Source organism: Eleutherodactylus coqui, chromosome 10 (genome assembly GCF_035609145.1).
Source record: "Eleutherodactylus coqui strain aEleCoq1 chromosome 10, aEleCoq1.hap1, whole genome shotgun sequence".
In the NCBI taxonomy this organism is placed as follows: domain Eukaryota; kingdom Metazoa; phylum Chordata; class Amphibia; order Anura; family Eleutherodactylidae; genus Eleutherodactylus; species Eleutherodactylus coqui.
The window spans coordinates 14,763,482-14,786,201 of NC_089846.1; the positions used below are offsets into that span (position 1 = coordinate 14,763,482).

The window sequence follows — 22,720 nt, forward strand, 5'->3', positions numbered from 1 at the left end:
ATTCATTGGCCAGCTACGGCTGTACTCTGCTGTTTCCATCAGCCCCATAGACATGGAATGCAGCAGCTGGGAAGATGTGTGACCACAAGAGATGAGCGAGCCTACTCGGCCACGCCCCTTTTTCGCCCAAGCACCGCGATTTTCGAGTACTTCCGTACTCGGGCGAAAAGGTTCGGGGGGCGCCGTGGGTGAGGAGAGGGCTCCCCCCGTGCCGCCACGCCTCCGAATCTTTTCACCCGAGTACTGAAGTACTCGAAAATCGCGGTGCTCGATCGAGTAATTACTCGAAACGAGTAGATTCGCTCATCTCTAGTGACCACCTGTTCATTCAAATTGCTCCACCCTGTGGTTTTGCAATGAGGAGGAATAGGAGACCCAGACCCCCATTCTAGTGATCATTGGGGTCCCAGCAGTCAAATATTTACCACCTAATTCTGCTGATAAATGTCCTTGAGGTTTAACCCCTTTAATCTTCTTCCTTCTGAAATATTGTATCACAGAAGAAGTGCAGAGATATTGGAAACATTCTGCACACATTACAGCCTGTGTGGGGCAGACACAAGCAGACAACCATGGACCAACCAGCCCGCAGGAAGAGACAAGCAGCAACAGCTACCTAAAAAGGCCAAAAAGAGCCACTGAACATAAATGACTGCACCCTAACCCTTATCTACACGTTATTTCTCATGACCTACCTGACCGAGTTCATGGAGGAACTTGGACCAAAGTCATCACTGGACTGGAATTCATAAGGCCTATGCCCGTTATTTTTTTCACTACAATGCATGCATTTTGGACTGAGAATCATAGTTTGTAGTAAAATTTAATTTAAAATGTTTCATTTGTTTTCTGCAGCTTCTACATATCATTGTATACATAGAAACTGCAGTATTAGTCTCAATAGGAAGCCGCTGTGAGAAGGCACACATAACTACCAGGACGGCTGAGCACCCTATGAGCTGAAATACACAACATCATTCAGGTCTTTACTCTATACAATTATATTGAGAAAGCCTCCTCAGAACCACCTCTTCGGGACCAAACGTCCTTCCAATCCATATATCTCCCCCCAAAAAGAGTTCTGTACTCTTTAAGATAAAGTTCTTCTAGGCAGCAGTCAGTCGTCCCACCACCTGCATCACTTCAAACCAGCTTTGGCCAAGTCCTCAGGCAGGATCCGTCCGCGCTTGCGAGCCCTGTTCTTCTTCTTCTCCACCTTGGCTATCTTCTTCTTCTTGATGTTGCGGCTCCTCTTGTCTTGCCTCTGCTGCATCTTCTCCGCTGTGTTCTGTATTCGCTTGTCCCAGTTCTTCTTTCGCTGCTCCTTCCGCTTCTCTTTTCTCTTCAGGGCAGTTTTCAGCATCCCCTCGTCGTCCTTGATCTTCAGGCCTTCGGCTTTGTACAGCACGTTTGTCCACTTGATCTTGTTCTCGAATTCCTTGGCTTTCTCCTGGTCTTTAGCCTTCAGGTCTTCCAGTTTGCTGTTCCGGGCCTCCAGCCGGCTCAGCAGCTGCTTATAGTTCTTGCCTGTCATGGGTGTGATGTTGCCCTTCACTCGTTCTTTCTTCTTTTGCTTCTTTATGACCTTATTGAGGGGTTCATCATTGACTTCCACCTTATTAAAGACGAGCGGAGGCTGATCTGTGTCCTTTGTCAGGTCCTCTGTACTCTTCTCCTCCAAGGAGGCTTCCATCTCGGGAGTCTCCTGCGTGGCGGCCTTCAACTTCCGCTCCTTCCTTTTTCTCTTTTTCCGTTCTCTTTCTTGCTTTCTTTTTTGCCGTCTTTTCTCTATTTCTTCAATAGAGAGAGATTTGTTGGAAACCTGCATTTAGGAAGGAAGAAACATTTACTTCATTGGTAATATAGGATGCAGAGTCTTCGGCCCAGTGTTGTGAGGACCACAGTCATCATCACTACGATTGCTGTCCTCTAGGGTGGACTCATCCTCACCTGACCCCGAGACTCCTCAATCTTTTCATAAAGACGTTTTCTTAGTAAGTCAACTGTGGAGAAGGAGTTCCGAGGCGACTCTGCAGAGGGAACACAAGAGGATGATAAGGAAGGAAAAAAAAAATCCTCCGCCATACATATAGCATTCACTTCACCCCCATAATGGCAATCAGCTCACTAGCTCACTCATAGAACGGTGTTCACTCTACCCCTATATATAACGGCATTCACTCCACCTCCAATAATTACCCCCACATGTAGGAGCACCCCCAGACAACTATTTCTCTGGCCAACTTTGGGTATTGTCTCTTCTAGTTTCCACTGCGGATATTTTCTTTTAATCTTGTGCAGTTTTAGCCCTTTAAGGAGGTTTTCTGGGACTATACTAGTGATGACCGATCCTCAGGATAGCTCATCAATAGTAGATTGGTGGGGGATCACCGCTCGGGACTCCCACTGATCAGCTGATTGAAGAGGCTTGGGTGAGTGGCAAGGCCTCTTCTTAGCCCTGTGACATCACAATCATTGGTCAAATGTCCTGAGAGCAGCTCAGTCGTAGTCAAGTGAATGGGACGGAGCTGCAATACCAGGCACAGCCACTATAAAATGTACAGCACTGTGACCAAGGAGGACTGAGGTGACCATGGCCCTCACGTAAGCGCTGCTGTCACACCTGATGGGAAGGGAGTCTTGGGCAACCAGCCAGCCTGCCTGCCTCCCCCCCCTGACCAACTATTGATGACCGATCATCAATAGTTTACTCCCGGAAAACGCCTTTAAAGAAGACGCAATGGCAATGAGGCCATGATAAGCTGGTGGAAAGTGCGCAACATTCCGTGTAGTGGGCGGTCAGTGCTGCCCCTCCTCCCCCACACGTTATACACAGTCACCTGTGTTCTGTAGTGTGGGGATGACCAGCGGCGGCATGTGGACGGTTTCTTGCGCTCGTTGCCCGGAGCGCGGTTTTCTTGGCTTCTTTTTCTTCTTCTTCTTGGGGCCGCTCGGCTCGTCTGGATCTTGGGTTCTGAAGGCTGGAAATAGAGGGGAAGGTCAGCGAGTGATACTGACCGCCAGACGAACGAGCGGAACGCAGCGGCCACATACATCAGCTCACCCGGGGCACGTTTTGGCTTTTCTTTAGGCTGCTGCACACAGACCTTCCTGGCCAGGTTCTGCAGGTAGGTGTCCTTACTCGCCAGGGACTCCATCACCACCTAAAAGAGCCAGAAAGACGCTGGAAAGCTGACATGCGAGGGCAGGCAGGACTTACCGCTACATTCGGGTCTGACTTACCTCTGCAGCCGCTACCAACACATGGAGTCTCAGACTATACTAGCAGATGCCAGACAGCATTCACCCGCGGCCCCTTCGCAGCGTCCTGTACTCGGCGCACAACAGGGTTCCGTAATCGATTTCCTGGGTCTGCCGAGAATTGCAGGCGTGGGCTAGAGCGGTGGTGGAGCAGAGCATGACGGGATACAGGAGGACTCATTGCCCGGGGAGAAGGAGGAGGCTGCAGTTCTCTGTACCTGCTGTACTGCCTGTATATACTACTCGGATATGCTGTATTGCTGGCATATAATATCCGTATATACTGTTTATAATGTGCTGTCTATATATGTGTATACATATATAGACAGCACTTTATACTGTATACAGTGAGTTGTATATGTATATACATAACTGTATATAATGAACTGTGTTTGTATATATATATCTCCCATATACTGTATATATCCTATTTACCGTATATAATGGACTGTCTATATATTACCCTATATACTATGTACAATGGGCTGTCATATATGTGTATATATAACCATACTTGCTGTATATAATTGGCTGTGTATATAACCGTATATACTGTATATAATGGACTCTATATATATTACCATATATACTGTATATAATGGGCTGTCTAAATATGTTTTTTAACTCTATATACTGTATATAATTGGCTATATATAACCCTATATAATGTATATAATAGTCACATCTACTACATCATCTCTGCTCAGCATTATCACTGTGTTCTCTATGGTGTTACATAGGACTGCAGGTGACATCATCATCTGTCCTCAACGTTATCACTGTGTTCTCTGTGGTGTTACATAGGACTGCAGCTGCCATCATCAGCTGCCCGCAGCGTTATCACTGTGTTCTCTGTGCTGTTACATAGGACTGCAGCTGACATCATCATCTGTCCGCAGCGTTATCACTGTGTTCTCTGTGCTGTTACATAGGACTGCAGGTGACATCATCATCTGTCCTCAACGTTATCACTGTGTTCTCTGTGCTGTTACATAGGACTGCAGCTGACATCATCATCTGTCCTCAACGTTATCACTGTGTTCTCTGTGCTGTTACATAGGACTGCAGCTGACATCATCATCTATCCTTAGCGTTATCACTGTGTTCTCTATGGTGTTACATAGGACTGCAGCTGCCATCATCATCTGTCTGCAGCGTTATCACTGTGTTCTCTGTGCTGTTACATAGGACTGCAGGTGACATCATCATCTGTCCTCAACGTTATCACTGTGTTCTCTGTGCTGTTACATAGGACTGCAGGTTACATCATCTGTCCTTAGCGTTATCACTGTGTTCTCTATGGTGTTACATAGGACTGCAGCTGACATCATCATCTGTCCTCAGCGTTATGACCGTGTTCTCTGTGGTGTTACATTGGCGTGCAATTGTACAGTACTGTACTAGTGTATTACCTGGCGCCGATGATGAAGGGTGGGTTGCATTAGCTGCAGGAGGACGAGTAGAAGACACCGAGCGGGAGATCACGTGGGCCGGCACACACCGGTGTTACTAACTGGAGGCAACATTTTGGCTAAAACAAAACGGCCTTACTCGAAATCAGCCTTAGTAGATGCCAACGCTGGTAGAGGTTTCACTGTATGCTGTATTGCCTGCATGTAGTGCCTTTATATATATATCCTGTATACAATACCCATTTTCTATAATCTGTTATACCTGTTCACCTACTTCAGCAGCTGCCCGTCCAGCACTGGCACCCAGGAGCGCGCCGTTCGAAGCCCAGAAGATGCGTGCGGTCACATGACCACTCAGTTGACCACAGACTTCAGACTTCGTCACACGGGCGTACTGCATATTACACCCACAGATTTTGTGCACGTCCTTCGTAGTGAATAGAACCCATTGACTTCAGAGGGCTCGTTCACAGGAGTGTATTTTGCGCACGCATTTCATTCACGCAAAAAAAAAATGCAACCCGTTGTATTTCCGTGAGCATTGCTCATATTAAACCTAATCACCAATTAAAATCACAGCAAGCATGTTTGCATGTTTTTTTGCGCGCCCAAATACAAAGGTCACGCACGTGCAAAAACACAAAAAAAATGCAATGCCCATCGCGCAAATGTGCTTGCCCCACCCTTATGACAACATTTTTCATCCACGAACAGAAACCGCAACTGGTTTCCGCTTGTGCGCATTGGATGGACATTGCTGCGGAATCCGCGGGGCAGGCGCCTTCGCCCCTTTAACACAACAGGACGTACACTTACGCCCCGTGGATAGCGCAATATTAGAAGAGATCCTGCACCAGCCAACTGTCACCGATAGCTGGCCTCCCGCTGCATCAGCGGGGTTGCATTGGGGCAGCGCCCCTGCTGTTAACCCCTTACATTCCACAATCTATGTAGAGCGTGCTCCCTCCCTGTAATGTATTGTGTCATTTATGCTGCATGATTAACGCTGTAAAAATAAAAACCCACAAAAAACAATGCAGAATTGATGCGTTTTCTCTCGCTATTATAAAAAATGTAATAAAAGCTGTACAATATAGTCTATGTACCCAAAACTGGCACCAATACAAACTACAGTTCGCCACGCAAAAAACAAGCCCTCATACGGCCGCGTCGACAGAAAAATAAAAACGTTATGGCTTTTGAAAAGTGGAGATGAAGATCCCCCCAAAACGGTTGCGTGCTTAAGGGGTTAAAACTGCCTTCAAAAGGGGCGATAAAATCGCACGATGCGAGAGCGAGCAGAAAAGCAGAATTATGAAACCAATGATTTTCAATGGTTTCCTTCACATTAGTGATGTTTTCAGTGATGCGATGTGGCGAACAAAATAATCGCTGCGTGCGCTCTCTTTCTGCGATTTTTATTTTTTTTTTTTTTTTAAATCACCCATGTTTCCCTATTATAAGACACTACACCTACGCCAGTGCTGCCCCCATGAGGTGCTGTAAGTCAGCAGCATGTAGTGCACATCAGGTAGACAAGCGGTTCGGCCCGTAGGGACGCTTTAACCTCCAGTTTTGGGCTTCCTGACGGCCCCATTTTTAAATCTCATGTGTTCCTCTATGTGGTAATAATTACGGAATGGTTTTCCTGAGGCGACGGTCACACGGCCGTATTTGCTCCATATTTGGATTGGTATTTGTAAGCTAAAATCAGGATCGGGTCGAAAACACGGAAGTGATGCGAATCTCTCCGTTATACTTTCTCGGTACGAGCCTCTCCTGCTTTAACCTCCAAATACCGATGAAAAATACTGCCGTGTCAATGGGGCAGTAAAGAGGCAATGCTGAGGTTTTTTCATGGCACATTGTACTTTGTGTTAGCGGCAAATTTTGTACAATTTGTTTTTATTTATTAAAAAAAAAAAATCCAATGGAAATTTAAAAAAAAACAAAAAAAAAAATTTACATTTTCAAAATTTTAATTTTTGTGCTAGTAAAACAAAAAAAAGTTACAAACCTTCACCGTGCGTCCTCTTTATCTCGGCATCATTCTGGAAGCAGCCTTCATAATGCTTGTAAGTATGGGGGAAGTTTTTCATATTAAAAAATGTCCAAAAGCTATTTTTTTTAGGAATCGGTTCTGTTTTGGAGAACCAGCGTTAGAAACCCCCATAAGGCCTCTTTTACACGAGCGACAGCGATATCACATCTGTGTTTTGTGCGATATTGCTGCGTTATCTGTCGCTAGACGACATTGTAGTGCTCTTTTGCAGGGATTTTCATGTGGCTAGAGCTTATATTTTAAGTCCCTTCCCCACCCCCGCAAATAAGCCATAGCTGCATGAAACACACAAAAAAAACCAATACGTCACCTAAGAGGCGTTATCGGCTCCTCTGCAGCTCTGGCACTTGTTTGTAGTCTTCAGTGACTGCTTCCTGGTCAGGGGTTTCAAAAACCCCACCTCCAAGAAGCACTGCCTCTGATTACTTCTCAAGCGCCGCGGCTCAGCCAATCCGAGCCAGCGCTCGATGAACCAATCATGGCTATCGCATTGAATGGCTGTGATTGGTTCATTGAGCGCTGGCTCTGATTGGTTCTTGTGCACTGTGGCTCAGCCAATCACAGACAGCGCTTCCTGGAGGCAATGCAACAGAACGGAAGGCTCCATAGGGAAACATGGGCCACAAAACATAAGAAATCGCGTCAATATTCATCAACCCGCATTTTTTTTCTCACAATGTAGCAGCCTACAAAACTTTGCTAATGTGAAGGAACCCATTGGAAAACATGTGATTTGTAGCGCTGTCGCAATGCGGCAAAACTGGCCTTAATCATCCAGTCTTGAAAAAATGCATCCCTCAAAGTATTCAAAACACTTTTACAAAATCCGTTACCCCTTTATGTGTTTCACTCAAATTAAAGCGAAGAAGAAATTGGTAAATTGTCTTAGTTCTTACAACTTTACAATAGGACCGTCTGCGACCCGGCAGTAGCTATCAGAGGGACAACCCGAAGATTCATTAGCGAGTCTGATGTTTCTAGAAATCAGGGAGCACCTTACAGTTTTGGGATGACTTGAGGTGCTAGGACGTAAGAAACCACACCATTTTGGAAATTACCCCCTTAAGGAAATCGTTGAGGGTTAGTGAGTAGAGATGAGCGAGTATACTCGCTAAGGCACATTACTCGAGCAAGTAGTACCTTAGCCGAGTATCTCCCCGCTCGTCTCTAAAGATGCGGGGGCCGGTGGGGAGCAGCGGGGGAGAGCTGGGAGGAATAAAGGGGAGATCTCTCTCTCCCTCTCCCCCCGCAATTCACTTGTCACCGGTGCCGGCTCCCGAATCTTTAGAGATGAGCGGGGAGATACTCGGCTAAGGCACTACTCGCTCGAGTAATGTGCCTTAGCGAGTATACTCGCTCATCTCTAGTAGTGAGTGGTTCAATCCCATAATGGTTTTGGAATTGGGCTTTGAAAATGACTTACAAATTCTCTGAAAACACTTGAGGTTTAGCCCCACATTGTCCATTTTCATAAGGGGCAATTAAAAAGAAAAAAAAAAAAGCACCCACTTTGCTATTCCCAATTTTCCCTAAGTAAGAAAATTCCCCCTACATGAACGTAAACTAGTTTGGAAACGCAACAGGGCTCAGAAGGGGCGGAGCGCTATTTGGCTTTTGGAGGGCAAATTGTGTTGGAATTAATCTTACCCGCCATGTAGCGACCCCACAAACTGACCCCATCTGGGAAACTACACTTCTCAGGAAATTCAACAAGGGGTGCAGTGAGCGTTTAGACCTCACAGGTGTCTGGCGGTAGGATAAGAAAAAATTTATATAAGCGGGCGATGGACCACAAGTGGGCAGATGGGGGTAGGATTGGGGAGGGAGGTATGAGGTTTTGTAACTAGACCTCTATTACAAATGTAAACTGAACAGCAAACTTTATTGGCTTCATGAGTGATTTAAGGTTAGTTTTTTAGCGTCTCTCTCCTCCTGCATGGCCCCAAAAGGACTTTGATAGCGCCCAAGAGTTTTGTGTAGTTGCTGCACCTGCAGGGCTCCCCCTAACACCTCTAGGATCACATCAATCACAGGACTATCAGGGGAAGGGGGGGGTCATGGCTATCATCGGGGTATATTCCTATTCTGAACCCTCTTCGAGGAGTGATATACACCCTATGATAGAGTTGTACAGTCATTACAACGTAGCGACTTCAAGGCCTTCAATAGGCGTGGGATGGTTAACTCGGGAATATCCGTGGTCCATTTCATGAGCGCTGCTTGGAACATGGCATAGTCTATTAGAGTATGCAGATGTGGGTAGGCTCTGGTTGTATACCCTCACATAGAGGGGTGCGTCGTGCATATGTGGTTTAGTTTTGACCATTGGTGTGGGGACATGTTGGCCAGGATTCTGTCTATGTAACTTCTTGCTTGTAGATAGGGAAAAAAAGATTTTGAGGGCTTGGGGGTATTTGTTTTGCAGATCTGGGAGAGATAGCATCTCACAGGTGTTTTCAGTTAGCAGACATTTAAAGGGGTTGTCTCGCGAAAGCAAGTGGGGTTATACACTTCTGTATGGCCATATTAATGCACTTTGTAATGTACATTGTGCATTAAATATGAGCCATACAGAAGTTATTCACTTACCTGCTCCGTTGCTAGCGTCCCTGTTGCCATGGTTCCGTCTAACTTCGGTGTCTGCTTGCTTTTTTAGACGCGCTTGCGCAGATGCATCTTCTCCCTTCGGCTGGTCTTCGAAGCATCGGCGTTTTGGCTCCGCCCCCTTGTACGCATCATCGCGTGGCTCCGCCCCATGACGTGTGCCGGTTCCAGCCTCCTGATTGGCTGGAATCGGCACATGACGGGGGCGGAGCTACGCGATGACGCGTACAAGGGGCGGAGCCAAAACGCTGATGCTTCCAAGACCAGCCGAAGGGAGAAGATGCATCTGCGCAAGCGCGTCTAAAAAAGCAAGAAGACACCGAAGTTAGACGGAACCATGGCAACGGGGACGCTAGCAACGGAGCAGGTAAGTGTATAACTTCTGTATGGCTCATATTTAATGCACAATGTACATTACAAAGTGCATTAATATGGCCATACAGAAGTGTATAACCCCACTTGCTGCTGCGAGACAACCCCTTTAATATTGTTTATTTCTTCCGTCTGCCATTGATGGGAATCCTCTGTGGGGCGCATTGTGGTGAAAGTTCGGTTTTCAGCAACCTTTTTCAACATGGCGGGGTGAAATCCATGTTACACATACTAATTTTGCAACTTTTTTTTTCCCAATCGCATGTGCGCCTACTGTTATTTAAGGATAGGCAGCTCTAACATACGAGACGAATCGTACGCAGTTATATCCTATATGTCATCGACATGTGCCACACCCCACGCTTCTACTGAACCAAACTTGGATGGCTAAAGGGTTCATTAGAATTAGGGTTACAATACAGGTGACCAGCAGAGAACTGGCAAACCCATACACGGGGGAACAGTCCTGGCTCCTCTCATTAAAACAGACTAGAAAGGAGATTAATCCACGTGGCCCCTGCAGCACTTCACGGTGGTAATATCACCGACTAATTTATTGCTGTTGGGATTGAAAACACAAAGTAACAAAAACAAGACAAAAAAAAAAGTTTATTTTAGGCTTACAAAACAAATGAAACCTACAGCGGAGGGGCAGATGACTACAAGCGCTCCATGGAATGGAGGACATCCTCGACAGCGTGAAGGAAAGGGACAAGACATGATGGAAGATCTTGCGTCATCAAGTCTGTGCGTGTACAACACCCCACCTGCTGATTGGACGTAGGCTGCGGTTATGGGGTCAGACAAAACCTTGGGACTCATAAATAGATGTACAGAGTTGTAGTGACCAGGTGAAAATGGTCTGGATGATGGAAGACATGTTCTACAAGCCTCACCTTCCAAGCCACCAGCTCAACCCTCAAGGGTCTCCATGGATGACATCACGCTGGACCTTTAACTATGTGACAAGAATCAGGCCTGGAGGTCAAGTATGAACGACCTGAGCTACATGAGGTCAGAGTTCTCAGCTGTGCTCCGATATGCTCACTCCGTGTCCGTTCACATGTGGAGATGCGTGGATCTGACTGGGGATGGAACTGTTCTCGGACGTTACCGACATCATCGGGTTGGAGGGATCCTGAGGCGAAGAGTCAAGACTGTCTCTGATCCAGTACGCTTCGCACAGCGGGAGATCGCTCGGCTCACACACACTGTAGCTTACAACACAACAGGTAAAGCGGCAGACAGCGTCCGGGCAGCAAGAAGGCCAGAAAGCAGGAAGAGAAAAGCAAGACAGAAGCAAAGCGTTAAGAACTCGGCAGCAGCAAATCACTGGGACTTATCATCATGTACAAACTACATGTAAGAGGAGGCGCTCCAGCCGGGACTGTGTATATTGTACCACCCCGGAGCGAGCGGCCATCCTCTATCTGCCCCCCGGACACACAACAGAGGAGCAGAAGGGACAGGAAGACACGAGACAGCAACGAACAGGAAGGAGGCCAGAGCTACGGTCAGACATGTGACAAGGGGCCATTACACGGGTGACACATCTGGACCTGCAGTTCATGTTCAATTGTGCTCCGGATTAGGAGGTACATCAGAAACCAGCTATTGGGTGGTCTACAGGCAGAATTGTGAAACTGTGGGTAGATCTACTCATCAGGAGAGTGGCAGGACCCCCGACCCCACAACACACGGCCGAGGTGATCACACAACTATCGAGGGTTAATGCACAAATCACTTTATTGTCCTTACATAAAGTTGTCAGACCTGAAATCTGTACAAGACTGAGGAACTGGACAATTCCATCCTCAGGACACACTAAATCCCCCTCCCACTGCTAGAACTGTGCAACTAATGGGGCTCTGATGTTACACATATACAGGGACATCAATTACCCCACCACCACTCCCAGCAAGAAACAGCGGATGCCAGGGAACAGATGGCACGTGCCCACACAGCAGTGTAGGACAATAGCGGTCGCAGCACTGCAGAAAAATGAATGGCACACCACCACACAGAACTATAGGACATTAGCGGGCATGCCACCAGGCAGCACGGTAGTACAATGGATGGCACGCAGCACTGTAGGACAATAGCTGGCATGCCACCACACAGCACTGTAATACATCGAATGGCACTCAGCACAATAAATGGCATGCCACCACGCAGCACTGTGGTACAACGGATGGCACGCAGCACTGTAGGTTGCCTTCGGCTGCCCTCATTCACGAGATACAAGAAGTCAATTGGAAAAGTAATATTTTTTTTTTTTAAAAGTCTAGAAAAGAATAAAAAACGAACACAGAGCCAGGTAAATATGACGGTGCTGGTGTGATACTGGGCATGGCACAAACAGTAACCCCTTCACTGCCACGGATCGGTTTACAACCCCATTGCTAACAAAGGCACGGCAGCAGTCAGCCTCCCGCGACAAAGGCCACGCAGTCCAATCGGAGCCTACTTATACCTGGAGGAGTAATATTCCTCTTCAAGTTCATAGAGGTCTATGGCAATCTCGTCCCGCAGTGAGACCAGCTTCTTGTCACACTCCTCCTGCAGGCCGCGGAGCTGCTGGTTACGTTGGTTAATGGCCTCGTTCACGGAGGGGAAGTCGTTCAGGATAAGATACTGCTTCAGATCAGACACCAGCCTCATCAGCGACTCTCCGGCCCGGACCTGCAGTACACAGAAGGGAGACAAAGCATCAAACACCTCCACCCTGTATACTGAGGGCTGACGCACACGGCGCACTGTGTATTTCAGTCCGTGAATATGCAGCGTATTCACAGACTGTAATATGCCGATTCCCTGCGTGGTTCTGCCCATTTCCTGCATATTTACGCACACTCATTGATTTCAATCAGCGATTTCGGTGCACCATTCACACAAACATAGGACATGTCGCAGTTTTTTTTCATGTGATCGTCACGTGAAAAAAATGCAAGTGTGAATAAACCCATTGAAACCAATGGGCTCTATTCACTGCGCAATACTCTGCGGATTTACGTTTGTGTGAACGAACCCTAACAGATCTGACGCCGCACAAATAGACGTCCTCTAAAAGAAGCCAAACTAAGTACGACCCCCGAAAGGACCTCTTATCATGGACCCCATTGTCATCCCCCACACAGATAACCCAACCCCATAGCGACAGATGATGGCAGGAGCGGCGCAGCATGTGGATCCGCCAGCCGTCACTTCCTGACATTGATGACATGGCTACCTGCTGTACTTACTATGTTAGCGGAGCGGACCTGCATCTCGTAGTTATCCTGCTCCCCTTGGGTTGAGCGGCTCACTTGATGTTCTTCTTCAATCTGACCAAAGAGAAAAAAAAGACTCCAAATCATTATCGCTCCACCGCGGGAGGAAGCAATAGCCTGTCGCACTGACATCAAGAGGTCTACGAGTCTTAACGAGTTAATGCCCCCCACATGTATGAGCGACACCTAGCGGAGGCAACCTTATGTGCACAGTACATGTGCGACTGGGAGTCAATCTGCAACATGTCTCACTGCTATAAGGCCGTATTTGCGCTGTGTAATATGTCGTGACCAGACTGCATTGATTTCATTGGGTGCGTTCACATGAACGCTTTTTTTCACGCAATGACATCAATGGACTTTAGTTAATGCGCACGACATACGCAGAAAACCAGAGAAATTCGCAGCACATATATGCACAAAAATCACATTGATTTTGTGCAGATTTGTTTGCGCGAACGTGTGCTGGATTTGCGTACACAAATACATGACAGAGCGGGCGAAATATGCCGGCATAAGCACATTTTGGCAGCGCAAACATGTAGCATATTTGCACGGCAAAAACATGCTTACACGTATGTACCCAACCTAAAACCAGGACACGCGCCGCTCACTTCTCTGTACCGACTACTCGCCAACCCTCACCCGGGCGGTCTTGATGATCTCGGTGAAGTTGTCCATGATGGATTTGATGTCGTCCCTCAACCTCTTGTTGTAGGACTGCAACAACGTCTCCTTGCTCTGGGGTAGCACTCTCTGCTGCGCCATGACATCACCTCACTGAAAGGGAAGGAGAAGCGCCGGTCAGTCACACAATTACCCAAAACGTCTATTATCCCCCAAGGACCTGCCCTCAGCCTGGACAAACGGGAAGGAAGCCCCCACTTCCTGTAAGGGGTCCATCCAGACGGAGACGCCCACCGCAAGTCACTGTCAGGTGTGCAGCCTGGGGTGAGAGAGGTAAAAATACTGCGAGCGCCTCACCACCGCCATCTGCATACAATCGCACAACCTGCAACAATGTGTAATAATGGGGGGGCATAAAAATTCAGGTTTGTGGCAGAAAGACCCCGAGACCCCCTAACAGAATGTCACTTCTGTCTACAAGTACATCCACATAGAAGCGTCAAGAGTCCCCGGCCCTCCCCAGTGGGGTTCAACAGCTGGACCTTTGGGACAAACTTTGCTAAAAGTTTGGTTCAGCGAGAACTCAAACCTCAAGTATTTTTCTTGGCTGAACTCGCTGAAGGAAAACGTAGGCAAGAGGGAAAAAATCCGTTTTTCTCTTTTTTGGATTAACTTTGTCTAAACCGCATCACCCTCGCGTTACAGCGCCATTTTCCTGTGAGTAGAAACTTTCCATTATTCCCTATGGGAACAAAATAAATCCCATTCGATGTACATGTGAAGGCAGAGTGGTTTTTAAGGGTTTTTTTACGCCTCCGTTGGGAAGAATGGGCGATATCCCCTAAGGGTAGGATACGCCATAATGCTTATTCTAAGGCCGCCTGCAGACGAACGGGTCGGATTCCGCATGCAGGAGCCCACAGCGGAATCCGGCCCTGGCAGCAGCCGGCGACCCGTCTGTTTCTTCTTCTCATCTGTACCGCGGATGGTCGCGGCCGCCGTTAGACACACACGGTATAAGCTTATTTTTTTTTATGTTTATTTCCCCTGCGCTGTTGCTAGGCGATGATGCAGAATCCGTGACCGGTCCGCAATGTCACTTGTGGACGGACTGCGAGTCGGACGGCTTCCATTGCAATTTCTCCTCTACTTGCAGAAACGGCAATTGGTTTGTGTGCAGGAAGAATCGCTTTCCCATAACATGCTATGGGTGGTATTCGCTGCGAATGTGCAGTTGATGCCAACCGCGGCATCCGCAAGGCAGGTCCGTTCGTGTGCAGGCGGCCGGAGGGTCACACGGGGCATCGGTGCGAGCCACACGGTTTAGAGGCAGCGGGGATGTTTGACAAAACTTCTGCTTAGATTTGGTGAAGCGGCTGAACCAAACGTCTTAAAGGTTTGCTCAGCACGGTCCTCAGGGGTGCGGGATTACTACAAGCCCCTCCCCCGCAGCCAGCGCCATCCAACGGAAGGGCGATCTTAAAAGGAACGATTATCATCAAATTATCGAAAATTAGCGATATTGTAGACGATAATTCATTCACTAATAGTTCGCCGTTCGTTAATCGCAGACATAACAGCATCGCTCGCCGCTTGGCGGTTGTTTAGGCGTAAAAAGCGATGAGCGAGTCTTCTACAAGCTGCTCCCCGCTGAACGCAGATTCCCCGACGGAACGATTAAAAAAAATTTAGTCGTTATTGCGCCCGTAAACAGATGACGGTTAAAAGCAAACGACTCATTCGCTCGTTCCTACGAATAACCGCTCCGTGTAAAAGGGCCCGAAGGGCTAACAGTCTGCGGCAGAACGCAAAGGCATCGTATATACGAGCAGAACAAATCACCTAACCCCCATCCCCAACCTCCTTCCTCCCTGATATCTCGGTCCCGCCGTCCCTCCTGCTCCACAGACTCCCTTTTCCCGGTCACTCACCAAAATGCTCGCGGTGACTCGCGGCGATTGGCTGCAAAACGTCCCCGCTAACCTGTGATTGGCCAAAACAAACGTCAATCATCTCGAAGAGCTGAAGCTTCCTGTTTATTTGACCACGTGACCACGACTCGTGGTGTTATTGCGGCTCGGAGCCTCCAGGCGCCGCTGTTCAGCCTCATCTCGCAGTAGCCCACGATTTAATGCTCAGTGACGCTCGCATCCTCAAGGTGGCGCTGTTCGGTATTCACTTACGTCAGGCGCCTGAGCCTCAAATCTCGTTTTTTGCCGCTAAGTGTCGCGGTACTTTGGACTTGATACAAAAATTACCCACAATGCCTCCTTCTTCCTTTCCCTGCCCCGTCCACCATGGTGAGTGATGGCCGCCTCTGCTGCCGCTGATACAATCCGGCTCCATCCTACGCCCGCCGGCTCCTCTCTACCCTCCTGACTCCCGCGGTGTGTGCAGGGCCGTCCGCTGCTTCCTCCGCGCGGTGTATGTGGTTATTCCCGGGGACGGGGAGCTGTTAGCCGGCTGTTCTTACCGCTGACTGGCCTGCCGGCGGTGAGCGGCACTGGGGCTCCGGCGGGTCGTGTCCCGTGTAGGAGCCCTGCTGCTGCCGCCGCTGTATACGGGGTTCCTGGTGCTGGGGGAGCAGGGTGGCAGAGCGCTGCGGTCCATAGGCCCGGGGTGCTGCTGTCTGTGGGGAGGAGTGTTGGTGGCAGGGTGGTCTGGGGGTACAGGTGGCTGCTTCCTGCAGTCTCCAGAGGCCCAGAGTGGCACGGGGCTGCATTCTGCGGGGAGGAGCGTGGGCGCTGCGGCGGTCTTGAGTGAGCGTTGGTGGTGGAGTGGTCTAGGGGGTTACAGGTACTGTGATGGTGTGAGGGCCTGGGGGCAGCCAGGCGCTGCGGTGGTCTGTGGCTGGTTGCAGTAGGCTGCAAGGAGAAGTGTGGGCAGCTGGGCACTGATGAGTTGTGGGGACAGCATGGCGCTGCGGTGGTCTAGCGGCTGGTTGCTGCAGGGAGGAGTGTGGGCAGCTGGGCACTGATGAGTTGTGGGGGCAGCATGGCGCTGCGATGGTCTGGCGGCTGGTTGCTGCATGGAGGGGCGTGGGCAGCTGGGCACTAATGGGTTGTGGGGGCAGCATGGCGCTGCGGTGGTCTGGCGGCTGGTTGCTGCAGGGAGGAGTGTGGGCAGCTGGGCACTGATGGGTTGTGGGGGCAGCATGGCGCTGCGGTGGTCTGGCGGCTGGTTGCTGCAGGGAGGAGCGTGGGCAGCTGGGCACTGATGGGTTGTGGGGGCAGCATGGCGCTGCGGTGGTCTGGCGGTTGGTTGCTGCAGGGAGGAGCGTGGGCAGCTGGGCACTGATGGGGTGTGGGGGCAGCATGGCGCTGCGGTGGTCTGGTGGCTGGTTGCAGCGGCTCGAGGTGGCTGGTTGCTGCAGTGTGGGCAGCTGGGCACTGTGATAGGGTGTGGGGGCAGCATGGTGCTGCAGTAGTCTGGGGGACCGCAGGCGGTCAGGGCAGTTCCATGTTTGTCGCGGTCCTGCTTTGCCAGTCAGACGAGCAGATGATGACAAAATATTTGCTATCTGAGTCAATGATTACACTTGACCACCAAGATCCCTGATGCTCGTCTGCAGCGCCCATCTCGTGCGCCCGGCGTTGCCTCCTGTGGTGATGTAATTTATGCTCACGTCTCCGCAGCCTAAAGGAAAGAAGGCCAAGGGTAAGAAGGTGGCTCCGGCCCCTGCCGTCGTCAGGAAGGCTGAAGTGAAGAAGGTGGTGAACCCTCTCTTTGAGAAGAGGCCCAAGAACTTTGGCATCGGTGAGTGGCGCTGCCCGCAGCTGCTTCTGCATGTGAGCAGCAGTTCTCTTATTAAACCATCTTCTTCCTTCAGGACAGGATATCCAACCCAAGAGGGATCTCACCCGCTTCGTGAAATGGCCACGTTACATCCGCCTCCAGCGCCAGCGGTCCATCCTGTACAAACGTCTCAAGGTGCCTCCTGCAATCCACCAGTTCGCCCAGGCCCTCGACCGGCAGACAGGTTCGTGGAGGTGCCCGCACCTCATAGGGTCAACATGTTTATTACTGTCCTAGAGCGGGTAGAAACTGCGCCAAATGTATCAGTGGCTGCTGTACGATACATTTGGTGCAGCTTGCTAGATGTGGGCCAGTTGTCCTTTTGCCGCCTCTAGGCTGGTTTTACACCTGTATTTAGCACTTGATTTTCGCACTTTTTACGTCTCCTTCAGGCTGCGCTCCCTTTTATGGGCACCATTAACCTGTCTAGTGTATTATAAGGGGTCCAGCATATAAATGTGACCCACGGCGTGCCGCTTGTTTTCTGACACAACTTGCGCCAGAATTCTGCGTTCTATTTAGTAAATCTACAAGATGCTGCATAAATCTAAGGCCGGGCCGTACCCTAACGAGCGTCTTGTATACTGGTGCAGACTCCATGTCCATAGCAACCAGTCAGCTCAGGTTGCCAGCATCCCCCTGTATACCTGGCGGTGCCTACAGGCTTTGTGCACGCAGTGGTGAGTTTTTTTCCGCATGGATCTATGTAGCTCAGCTGTTTCTTTTGTTGCAGATCCTGCCCTGTAAATGGACAAAATCCATATGTGGAATTTCCAATGTGATTCTGCATGGATTTGCGTTAAGTGATAAATCACGATTCAGGGCCGTAATTACATGGTTGAGTTCAGTATTGGTCCGAGGTGCAGCACTTGTAAACATGCGATGCGTATTTTTATGCATTGCTGTGCTTGGACTTTTTCATGCACATGCTGTTCCTATAGAAAATTGCATCACACTCGCATGAAAATTGCACTTTTTTTCCTATAGATGATAATGGCCAATTCTGGAACAGGTGAGTGGAAGATCATTCCTGTAAATTAACCCGTTGAAAGCAGTGAGTTTTCCTGTGCAAGTTCCATCCAGTTGCAATATGGACAGAACTCGCATTGGGAAAATAGTGTTAATACACCCTAAAGAGGGATTTAGTGACTTTATTTTTTCTGTTGCTGACCGGCAGGGACTCGACTCTTGCACTGCAGCACTGCTACAGTGGAATTCCAAGTGGGAGCTGTGCCTGCAACACCAATCTAGGCTGCCGGGCTATGGTCAGCGCTTCCTGCAGTGACAGCGGCCCCAGGAGTCAGCTGATTGGTTGGGGTCCATGGACCAAGTCCCAGCCGATCATCTATTTGTGACTTTTCAGTCATCAGAGAAATGTCCCAGAATACCCCTTTAATGCGGCTCCTCATCAGAAATTCCACATTCAGACTTTGCCCGTTTACAAGGGTAAATTTACTTCTGGATCCATGACCAAATTATGCAGATTTCTTACACTTTTGTAGATGTGGGATCCATGCGGAAAAATCAGTGTTGGATTTCGCTGTGTGCACATAGCCTAATGGTGGCTTTATATGGGACTACTGTTTGCTTGGCCCAGGCAAGTCTATTTTGCAATCTTAGCAGCTTACTTCGTGATAATCTACATTTCGAATAGTCCTTTGAAAGGGTGAATACAAGCAGTCAGTCCTTGTAAACATGGCTGCTTCGTTAAGGTGTTAGGACCATAGTTAATTTGCCCAGTGCCGGTTCTCTGTCTCTGTGGAGCGAGGATCAGACGGCACAGGGATGGGTCGCTGTTGGTTCTTTCAGCTTGCTTTGTGTCCATATTGGAGATTCCAGCTATTCTACTTGAGCATCTGGGGCGCAGTGAGTCTTCCTGTAAGATGCAGCTGGGGTCCCCGGGCTCGTGTGCACATGATGTGTCTAATATTTGCTATCTGAGAAGCTGTGATTACACTCTTCCACCAAGATCTCTGATGCACATTATCTGTGCTCTTCTCTGATGTCTCTTCCTTCCATCCCACGTTGACCAAGCTTTCTCCCCTCAGCAACTCAGCTCTTCAAACTGGCTCACAAATACCGGCCAGAGACCAAGCAAGAGAAGAAGAAAAGGCTGCTGGCCCGAGCTGAGCAAAAAGCTGCTGGCAAAGGAGATGTCCCAACCAAGAGACCCCCAATGATCAGAGCAGGTATGTTGGAGGAAGGGGCAGAGGAGGCTGGGGGGGGAGGGGGCGGCTAACTGCAGATTGCAATGATGTCTGAATTTCTTCACCTGAATCCAATTTGTGTGGAATAAAACACGAGCTTTTTAACCCTGAGCAATAACCTTGTCCAGGCTTTAGATCCCATCAGAGATGAGCAGAGCTGACTACTTTTTTTTTTTTCCTTCTCTACAGGTGTAAACACAGTGACCACCTTGGTGGAGAACAAGAAGGCCCAGCTAGTTGTCCTTGCTCATGATGTGGACCCTATTGAGGTGAGATGACCTTTGCTGGGTGCATTTACCATTGGGGAGGGGTCATTAGATTGTAGCTGTTTGCCCATAATGCACAGACTGTTCGGCTTTATGATGTGTATGGGGCCTATTTCTGTCAGCGGCGTTCTGGAATTGCAAGGATGTGTGAATTTCTTCACCTGACTCTCACTATGAAGATTAAATCCGAGCTTTTTAACCCTGAGCAATTCCCTAGCGATGCGATTTAGTGACTGGTTCCTGTATGTCCAGGCTCACACTGTGCTTGTCCTACAGCTTGTCGTCTTCCTGCCTGCTCTGTGCCGAAAGATGGGCGTACCCTACTGCATCATCAAGGGCAAGGCCAGACTGGGCCGCCTAGTCCATAGGAAGACCTGCACCAGCATTGCCTTCACACAAGTCAACACGTAGGTTCACTTACTGTTTCTAGCTTCTGACCCGATGGCTTCTCAGCAATGATGTAACAGAATTTCTTCACCTGAACATAACTGTGTGGTTCTAGAGCTTTTTAACCCTGAGCTGTTGAGGCTTCTGATATGCAGTGGACTTGATGGGTTACGGTCATAGTGAGAACTGACACTTGTATTCCTTTTGCAGGGAGGATAAGGGATCGCTCGCCAAACTGGTGGAGGCCATCAAGACAAACTACAACGACAGACATGACGAGGTAAGATGAGAAAGACTGATGGTTCTGACCCAAGTAGGGGGGGAGTTGATGTTTTCTCTAAGAATACTTCTGGCGCACTTGGCAGTGGGCACTATGTAATCTAGAGTGGGTCAGGGTTCTTTGTCCCCTACTGTAAAAGCCTACAGACATTCAAGACAGCAACGCCTGATATGGTCATTAGTGACTGCTGATGACATTGTCTGTCAATGGTTTGTGGATTTAAACATTAAAGGAGTTGTGCCATAATATACAGTTATCCCCTATCCACAGGATAAGAGAATAGATTTATGAACTGTGGGAGTCCAACTGCTGGAGCTCACACTAGTCCTAGTTATCCTCTATGCTATAGTTTGAGTATTTTTCACACTGACCACAGAGTCTGAAAGGCACTCTTACATCAAACAAGTATTGGCAAAATTGCTCAAACGATTTTTTTTTTTTTGACCAATAGTTTTCCTGTGACTGCAGGACCCAAGAGGGTGCTGAGTGCGAAATTGCTCACTAGCCATTCGTTTCAGTGTGCTGAAACCGTGACTGAGCGGCTTCTCACTCAGTGTTAACAGGTTATTTTTTGAGTGACTGCCTGTTCACAGAGAATGGAGGTGGGCGACTGGAAGAGGTCTGCAGCATGCACTGCCTCCATGTACTGAAGGCTATCGCTCCTGTGTAAACACACAGGAGCGACAGTCGTCCCCTGTATTAAGGTACTTTTTACTCGTCTCCCTTCCTGATCTGTAGAGAAACCTTTGCAGCCATCATCTCAGTCACATCAAAGGGTTGCAATGAAGGGTAACACATATAGATGACACAGGATCCACCATTCACAATTGATTAGTTGTAACTTTCTCTCTCCCTGCAAAATGACCTCTGCACAAGTCACAAGGCATGCCTAGCGCAGTCTCCCATACAATTTAGTAGGTCCTGCCCATTGTGTGAATACAAGCAGTCGTTCCTTGTAAACACGGCCACTCCTGAAAGAATAAAAAATTCTACAATCAGAAAATAACAGACTAGAAAAATAAATGTTTTTCCACCTGGTTTTAATTAGTAAAATACAGGCGGTACAGTCCCCTTTAAAGTTGTTTTTCAAGACTGATATATTGATGATCCTTAGATTAGGTCATTAGATTGTGAAGGTTCACCACTTGGGACCCCCACCAATCAGTTGTTTAAAGGGGCCACTACATTCAGGTAACGGCCGTGGTTGCGTTCCATGCAAGTGCCATGGCCTTTTCAAACAACTGCTCCGTGGTGGACGGTCGCCGATCTGTTATTGATGACCTATCCTTACAATGCCTCATCAGTGTTAGTCCTGGACGTTTCCTTTCAGGGTAAACTTGCCAGGACAGTCTTAAGGGTGTTTTTCTGGTACGAAAATATTTTTATGCTCAGGATAGGTCACCAGTATCAGATCGCTGAGGGTCCACCACCTGGGACCTATGCCTATCAACTGTTTGAAGAGGCAGGGGTGTGCTGTAGCCTCTCTTCTACCTGTAATGTCACATTTTGTTACCTTGTGTGAGCAACTCGGTATACTTCAAATAAATGGGATTTGGCTACTAGACCAGGCACTGCTGCTACAGTCTGACCTGGTATGCAGTGAAGAGGCCTCAGCTGATTGGCAGGAGGTCCCAAGTTGTGGACCCCCATTATAATATATTGACCCATCTTGAGGACTAGTCAACAATATACATATCCACCAAACCCCTTTACCCTAAAAAAAAAAGCAGCTCGGCAAGCTGTCCTGCTGTGCTGTGCCCTCTAGAGATTGAGCAGCAACCTTGCTGCTGTATTATAATATGGAGCAGAAGTATGTGCAGCATTCTGAATTTCGCTGCTACCATTTCCACATGATATTATGGTGACTGTTTCTCATCGTCGCTCTTCTCTAATGGGTTTTGTCTTCTCTCACAGATCCGTCGTCACTGGGGAGGAGGAATCTTGGGCCCAAAGTCTGTGGCCAGAATCGCCAAGCTCGAGAAGGCAAAGGCCAAGGAATTGGCCACGAAACTTGGCTAAATGTACTTGGGTGTTCTGTACATAATAAACAAAATTCCTCAAAGCGTTCTTGGCAGAGTTTTTATTGCTAGTTGCAGCTGCCAACTGCGCACATCGTGACCGGAGTTGATGGATAGTTCTAGTCTGACTGCTGTTCTAGATGGAGGGGTATTCCCAGGG

General features: G+C 48.6%; 3 protein-coding genes and 5 non-coding genes across 14 annotated transcripts; 6 read left to right on the plus strand and 2 right to left on the minus strand.

The window, feature by feature from the left end:
* Positions 1–804: 804 nt before the first annotated feature.
* SURF6 (surfeit 6) lies at positions 805–3,378 on the minus strand. Of its 2 annotated transcripts, XM_066580314.1 has the most exons (5): positions 3,244–3,378; positions 3,065–3,164; positions 2,841–2,981; positions 1,951–2,030; positions 805–1,822 (listed from the first exon to the last, which is right to left on the minus strand). In XM_066580314.1, the coding sequence occupies exons 2-5, from the start codon at positions 3,156–3,158 to the stop codon at positions 1,139–1,141; spliced, it is 999 nt and encodes a 332-aa protein (XP_066436411.1). In that variant the 5' UTR covers positions 3,159–3,164; positions 3,244–3,378; the 3' UTR covers positions 805–1,138. The 2 variants fall into 2 exon arrangements, with proteins under 2 accessions (XP_066436411.1, XP_066436412.1); XM_066580315.1 differs by lacking the exon at positions 3,244–3,378 and having other exon boundaries at positions 3,055–3,162.
* A 6,922-nt stretch (positions 3,379–10,300) lies between these two features.
* On the minus strand, positions 10,301–15,646 carry MED22 (mediator complex subunit 22). Of its 6 annotated transcripts, none has more exons than XM_066580317.1 (5): positions 15,539–15,646; positions 13,626–13,760; positions 12,954–13,034; positions 12,185–12,393; positions 10,301–10,928 (listed from the first exon to the last, which is right to left on the minus strand). In XM_066580317.1, exons 2-5 carry the CDS (start codon positions 13,746–13,748, stop codon positions 10,736–10,738), a joined length of 606 nt encoding a protein of 201 aa, XP_066436414.1. In that variant the 5' UTR covers positions 13,749–13,760; positions 15,539–15,646; the 3' UTR covers positions 10,301–10,735. The 6 variants fall into 6 exon arrangements, with proteins under 6 accessions (XP_066436414.1, XP_066436417.1, XP_066436416.1 ...); XM_066580320.1 differs by lacking the exon at positions 15,539–15,646 and adding an exon at positions 15,468–15,532 and having other exon boundaries at positions 10,301–10,849; XM_066580319.1 differs by lacking the exon at positions 15,539–15,646 and adding an exon at positions 15,468–15,532 and having other exon boundaries at positions 10,301–10,922.
* A 119-nt stretch (positions 15,647–15,765) lies between these two features.
* Positions 15,766–22,604, plus strand: RPL7A (ribosomal protein L7a). The gene is made up of 8 exons (XM_066580322.1): positions 15,766–15,907; positions 17,243–17,363; positions 17,437–17,586; positions 19,451–19,591; positions 19,799–19,878; positions 20,152–20,282; positions 20,473–20,542; positions 22,457–22,604. The coding sequence occupies exons 1-8, from the start codon at positions 15,905–15,907 to the stop codon at positions 22,559–22,561; spliced, it is 801 nt and encodes a 266-aa protein (XP_066436419.1). The 5' UTR covers positions 15,766–15,904; the 3' UTR covers positions 22,562–22,604.
* LOC136581171 (small nucleolar RNA SNORD24) lies at positions 17,101–17,169 on the plus strand. The gene has a single exon (XR_010787045.1). It is a non-coding gene; the product is annotated as a small nucleolar RNA SNORD24 (small nucleolar RNA).
* LOC136581172 (small nucleolar RNA SNORD24) lies at positions 19,312–19,383 on the plus strand. The gene has a single exon (XR_010787046.1). It is a non-coding gene; the product is annotated as a small nucleolar RNA SNORD24 (small nucleolar RNA).
* LOC136581196 (small nucleolar RNA SNORD36) lies at positions 19,649–19,725 on the plus strand. Its single transcript, XR_010787068.1, has one exon. It is a non-coding gene; the product is annotated as a small nucleolar RNA SNORD36 (small nucleolar RNA).
* On the plus strand, positions 20,011–20,085 carry LOC136581197 (small nucleolar RNA SNORD36). The gene has a single exon (XR_010787069.1). It is a non-coding gene; the product is annotated as a small nucleolar RNA SNORD36 (small nucleolar RNA).
* LOC136581170 (small nucleolar RNA SNORD36) lies at positions 20,326–20,398 on the plus strand. Its single transcript, XR_010787044.1, has one exon. It is a non-coding gene; the product is annotated as a small nucleolar RNA SNORD36 (small nucleolar RNA).
* Positions 22,605–22,720: the final 116 nt, after the last annotated feature.

Coding starts and splice junctions, on each gene's coding strand:
- SURF6 (XM_066580314.1), bottom strand. CDS start 3,158: ATGGAGTCCCTGGCGAGTAAGGACACCTACCTGCAGAACCTGGCCAGG. Junction 2,982..3,064: donor AAAGCCAAAACGTGCCCCGG/GTGAGCTGATGT, acceptor CTCTATTTCCAG/CCTTCAGAACCCAAGATCCA. Junction 1,823..1,950: donor TTGAGGAGTCTCGGGGTCAG/GTGAGGATGAGT, acceptor TCCTAAATGCAG/GTTTCCAACAAATCTCTCTC.
- MED22 (XM_066580317.1), bottom strand. CDS start 13,748: ATGGCGCAGCAGAGAGTGCTACCCCAGAGCAAGGAGACGTTGTTGCAG. Junction 13,035..13,625: donor AGATCATCAAGACCGCCCGG/GTGAGGGTTGGC, acceptor CTCTTTGGTCAG/ATTGAAGAAGAACATCAAGT. Junction 10,929..12,184: donor GAGGAATATTACTCCTCCAG/GTATAAGTAGGC, acceptor TTGTGTTGTAAG/CTACAGTGTGTGTGAGCCGA.
- RPL7A (XM_066580322.1), top strand. Junction 17,364..17,436: donor GCCCAAGAACTTTGGCATCG/GTGAGTGGCGCT, acceptor TTCTTCCTTCAG/GACAGGATATCCAACCCAAG. Junction 17,587..19,450: donor GGCCCTCGACCGGCAGACAG/GTTCGTGGAGGT, acceptor TTCTCCCCTCAG/CAACTCAGCTCTTCAAACTG.